The sequence below is a fragment of the Sorex fumeus genome, unplaced genomic scaffold (assembly GCF_029834395.1).
Source record: "Sorex fumeus unplaced genomic scaffold, SorFum_2.1 ptg000006l, whole genome shotgun sequence".
NCBI lineage: Eukaryota > Metazoa > Chordata > Mammalia > Eulipotyphla > Soricidae > Sorex > Sorex fumeus.
The window spans coordinates 60,531,052-60,535,825 of NW_026606063.1; the positions used below are offsets into that span (position 1 = coordinate 60,531,052).

The following is a 4,774-nucleotide window of genomic DNA, read 5'->3' on the forward strand; positions in this document are numbered from 1 at the left end:
GAACTGTTGGGGTATTGATGATCAAAAATCATGCTGGTTGGGGAACTTCTGGAGAGATATTGTCACTAGCTGATTTCTGAAATCATGAAAATTCTGCCTGATCTCTTCTCTCTGTGCCTTTCTGAAAGATTTAGTTCAGGGGCTGGCTCAGAGTTTTTTTTTTTCTTTTTGGGTCACACCCGGCTACGGTTAGGGGGTTACTCCTGGCTTTGCATTCAGGAATCACTCCTGGCAGTGCTCTCAAGGGATGATATGAGGTGCTGGGAATCAAACCCGGGTTGGCCACGTGCAAGGCAAAGTCCTACCAGCTGTGCTATCGCTCCAGCCCCTGGCTCAGATTCTTGGAGTAGGAGTTATGTTTAGCTTATGTGTCCCAGGTGCCTGTCCAGAGAAAAGGTCTTAGGAACCTGCTGAAGAAAAGTCTTGGAAAAGTCTGCTCAGGCTCACATCTTCTATCTCTGTCCCCACAGGTGCTGAGACAGCCCCAATATGGCAGGCATTACAGGAAACCCTATCCATCAGAAACCCTTCCATTCAGGTGATGTTGGGATGGGTAGTGGGGAACCTGAGACACCCACACTGACAGTGGGGTCTTCTGAATGCTCCTCTCCATGTATACTACATCCCATCAGTTCCTCCCATTTCCACTGGGACCATGTGGTTCCTGAAGGTGAGGACAGTGCTTGACGACAGCTCTAGCTCAGTTCCAGCATTCCTGGACCTCAAAGAGAGAACCTTCACACTGACGGTTTACCTATTTCAGCCAATTAATAAACCTGCCTTCCTCAAGGAGCCCACAGATGTCCTGTGCAAAATCTCTGGGTCTAGGGTTCTGTGAGACTGGCAGGTTTGGTGTGAAAATCCTGGGCCTTTGTTATTGAAGGGCCTGAATTAGGTGATCTTCCTCATGGTGTGCAGTAAAGCAGCCTTAATCTGAGTGTTTCTTCATTATCTTTTTTGTTTAAACAGTAATGGCCACATCTGATTTGGGGGAGATCTCTGACTTGAATCAGAATGTATGGATCTTTCAAGATGAAAATCTCGTTTCAGTTCCACGGAAGAATAATGTGGTTCCAGGTGAGTGGGGATACTGATACTCTGATACTCTGGTCACTTCTGGGGAGGCAGCCCCCTCACACAAATAGGTTAGGAGGCTGTAATGGGGACTTTTGTTAAAGTGTAGATTTACAATAGTTCAGTTGAGGGAGGAGAATTTCACATCTTCCTGGGAAGGGAAGTTAGAAACAAATTTGTATGGGACCTGATGAAGAAAATGGAATAGGGTGGAACTAGAGAACTGCTTGCAAATCTGAGCGCCTTTCGAACCTGAGTACCAGCTGTCCCAATGAGGACCAATAAGAAATCACACTCAGACAGATTCTAGGCAAACCTTGCTCATTGACAGAGCTCTCCAAGGATCAAAGGGATTCCAGATGGGGGATCCTGACCACCAGTATGTAAACAGAAATGTGAAAATCTCCACTGCAGGTTCTGTCACCAGCACTAGGGCAGAGATGGGTATGTGGTATGAATGAACAATACAATGTTGGTTGTTTGGTGGGTCTAGGGCACCACTCCATGCAATATAATAGTCTCTTCTGACTTCAGAAAACAGAGACATCACCTCTCTTATCTTTATAGTCACTGTCACCATCATGCCCTGCAAGTACCAGGTGTCTCCTGAGCGAAGCTTTCCTATTTATTTGGGAATAAAGAATCCAGACAAGTGTCTGTCTTGTGAGGAGACTGAAGGGAAGCCCACACTGCAACTGAAGGTGAGTGACTAAGAAAAATAATGCTAAAGACCAAGTTATTTGATAATTGAAGTTAGTGTAGCATAAAATCAAATTTTAGAATCCAAAAGATCTCTTTTTCTGTTCTTTGCCATAAGCATTTGTCACTCCTTTTGATTTAGAATTGTGCCTGCAGTCGGCCTTTCTTTAATCTCTCCTGCTTCTTGTTCACAAAACCAAGGACTGTCTTTCTTGAAATGTGAGAGCTTTTTAAGCACTATTTCTTCAAATTTATGTATTATCTCTTCAATGGAAACTTCTGTTATCAGTTATTGGAATTTCTAGATCTCACTTTAATATCTCATCTAATTTTCCAGACCTTACATTTCCTCTCCTCTTATATCACGTCTGTGGAGGGCCTCACTAATGGTGCCCAGGGTGACGGGGAAACTTGCAGCCATGCTCAGTCAACTGGGGATACAGTGTTGTTCAGGTCCAATAGTTCAGGGAATTACTTATTCCACCCTGGTGCTGCTCAGGACCTTTGTGTTGCTGGGAATTAAGCAGGGTTGGCTTCATGCAAAGCATGCCCCTTAACTCCCTTGTATTATCTCTCTGGCCCTAACACATGGGTTATTAAAGAAGTTTTTAAATGGAATCAACATGAGATACACAGCTACAAAATGGTTTGTGATTGGGTTTCAGTCATACAATGTTCCAGCACCCATCTCTTCAATTAAAGAATGTGTAAAATTGTGATTAAAATATAAAATTGAAATCAAGATATAACCTAGATGTCGACTTAGTCATATTTATTTCAGCTTATTGTTTATTTGTATTATTATTTTTAAATAGTGATTTATGTACTTATTTATAGTTGCAGTGTTCTGACAGCAGTCCCACAATCAGTGTTGATTTCCCTTCACCAACGTCTCCAGGTTCCTTCCTATCCCACAGACTTTCTCCTTGACAGGCATTTTGAAGTTTGGTCATTGTAGTTCAGATCTTGTGATTACAATTTATAGTTTGTGCCATTGTTTTGTGGAAAATGAGTGGTAGCAATAAAGTTGATGATGGTCTGATTGGAGGTTAGGCGTGAGTGGGGTGGGAGTTGGGGTACATTGGGAGAAGTAACTCAATTTATGAATTATTTGGTGACAGAGCTCACAGGCTAAGCTTTTGGCTTAGATGTTAAGGGATTATTAAAGATGATATCATGGATGGCTCCTAGTTTGGAGTTCCCAAAGCAATTGGGTAAATTAATTATAGGTCATTAACCGAATAAAGAAATCTTAGAGGTGAACTCACCATCTTGGGTGGGTAAGGAAGACGTGCAGTCAGTTATAGACTATTTGTGTATGTGTCTCTCTCTGGACAACTTGAATTTATTCATTTATTAAGAAATACTTACTTTACCTAAATATACAATAGAGGCATATGCTTATATACCTAAATATACAGTAGAGGTATGTGCTTATATACATACTTATAAAGCATACTTCTGTAAGTGAGATAGAGGAAATTTCTTTTTTTTTCTGATAACTGGAGAAATTTATTTATTCTTTCTTTATTTTTATTTTTATTTATTCATTTATTTTAGTGAATCACCATCAGGTACAGTTACAGACTTAGAAACTTTCATGCTTACGTTTCAGTCATACAATGATTAACTATCCATCCCTCCACTGGTGCCCATTCTCCACCACCAATGTTCCCAGTATCCCTCTCACCATCCCCATCCCGTCACCCCCCACCCCCCGCTTCCACCTCTATGGCAGGCACATTCCCTTTTACTCTCTCTCTCCTTTTGGGTGTTATGGTTTGCAACATATGCCACAGGTATTAAGTGGCCATTGTGTTCGGTCTATAGTCTACTTTCAGCATGCATCTCCCATTCCCAGCGAGCCCTCCAAGCATCCTTTACTTGGTGGTCCCTTCTCTATCTCAGCTGCCTTTCCCCCCAGCATGTGAGGCTGGCTTCCAAGCTGTGGTGTAATCCTCCTGGCCCTTATCTCTACTATCTTTGGGTGTTGGTCTCCCATCCTGTTACTTTATATTCCACAAATGAGTTCTGTCCTTCTATGTCTGTCCCTCTGATAGAGGAAATTTCTTATTGTCATCTTTATTTTGCTTCTTTGGGAGAAGTCCTCTGTTTGTATCATTGCCTTCTTTCATCTGTCAGCAGTTCTCAGAGATCCACACCCAACCTGGCTTTTGTCAGGGCAGTATATATCCCAGTAGGCCCTTATCCCATACTGCTTTGCTAAAGAAAGACCTTGGATTTCTGCTGTGGAATTGCTACTCCTTCCTTAGGATCTGAGAGGCTCTGAGAGGCTCTGTGTGAGGAGAGTCCAGTTCCTTTTTCAAGTGTTGTCACTATTTATTAGTATTTTGAGTCATTCTGGTGACATTTCTGAATGGAAAAGTTAGGAAGCAGAAATTTCTTAGATGTTTATTCTAGTCCTTTGATTAGTTTTTCTATACCTCCTCTAAAATATGAAAAGTGTTTTTAGAAATTTCTAGGTTCCAGGACATTTATTGGTAATGTAACATCAACTCGATGATTTAAGCACCCTATACTTCTTTTTCTGGGTACTTTTCCTCACATTTCAGGATAAGAAGATCTTACAACTGTACAATGAACTGGAACCTGTGACGAACTTCCTCTTCTACCGAGAACAGGATGGCAGGACCTCCACATTTGAGTCAGTGGCCTTTCCTGGCTGGTTCATCGCCTCCTCTAATAAGGGCCAGCCCCTCTTCCTCACTTCCAACCCAGGGGGAACAGACAATATTGCTTTTATCTATAAAGACACTAATTAAGCCTAAAGGTGGCAGCTTGGTCAGAAGTCTCTTTTTTTTTTCTTTTTGAGTCACACCCGGCAATGCCCAGGGTTACTCCTGGCTCTGCACTCAGGAAGTACTCCTGGCAGTGCTCAGGGGACCATGTGGGATGCTGAGAATCGAACCTGGGTTGGCTGTATGCAAGGCAGTTGCCCTACTCACTGTGCTATCACTCCACCCTCTTGCTCAGAAGTCTT

General features: G+C 42.4%; 1 protein-coding gene across 1 annotated transcript; it reads left to right on the top strand.

Moving 5' to 3' along the window:
* The first annotated feature begins 971 nt into the window (after nt 1–971).
* Nucleotides 972–4,556, top strand: LOC130037360 (interleukin-36 gamma-like). Its single transcript, XM_056129184.1, has 3 exons — nt 972–1,077; nt 1,642–1,775; nt 4,347–4,556. The coding sequence occupies exons 1-3, from the start codon at nt 972–974 to the stop codon at nt 4,554–4,556; spliced, it is 450 nt and encodes a 149-aa protein (XP_055985159.1).
* The last annotated feature ends 218 nt before the right edge of the window (nt 4,557–4,774 follow it).

Coding starts and splice junctions, on each gene's coding strand:
- LOC130037360 (XM_056129184.1), top strand. CDS start 972: ATGGCCACATCTGATTTGGGGGAGATCTCTGACTTGAATCAGAATGTA. Junction 1,078..1,641: donor GAAGAATAATGTGGTTCCAG/GTGAGTGGGGAT, acceptor TTATCTTTATAG/TCACTGTCACCATCATGCCC. Junction 1,776..4,346: donor AGCCCACACTGCAACTGAAG/GTGAGTGACTAA, acceptor CTCACATTTCAG/GATAAGAAGATCTTACAACT.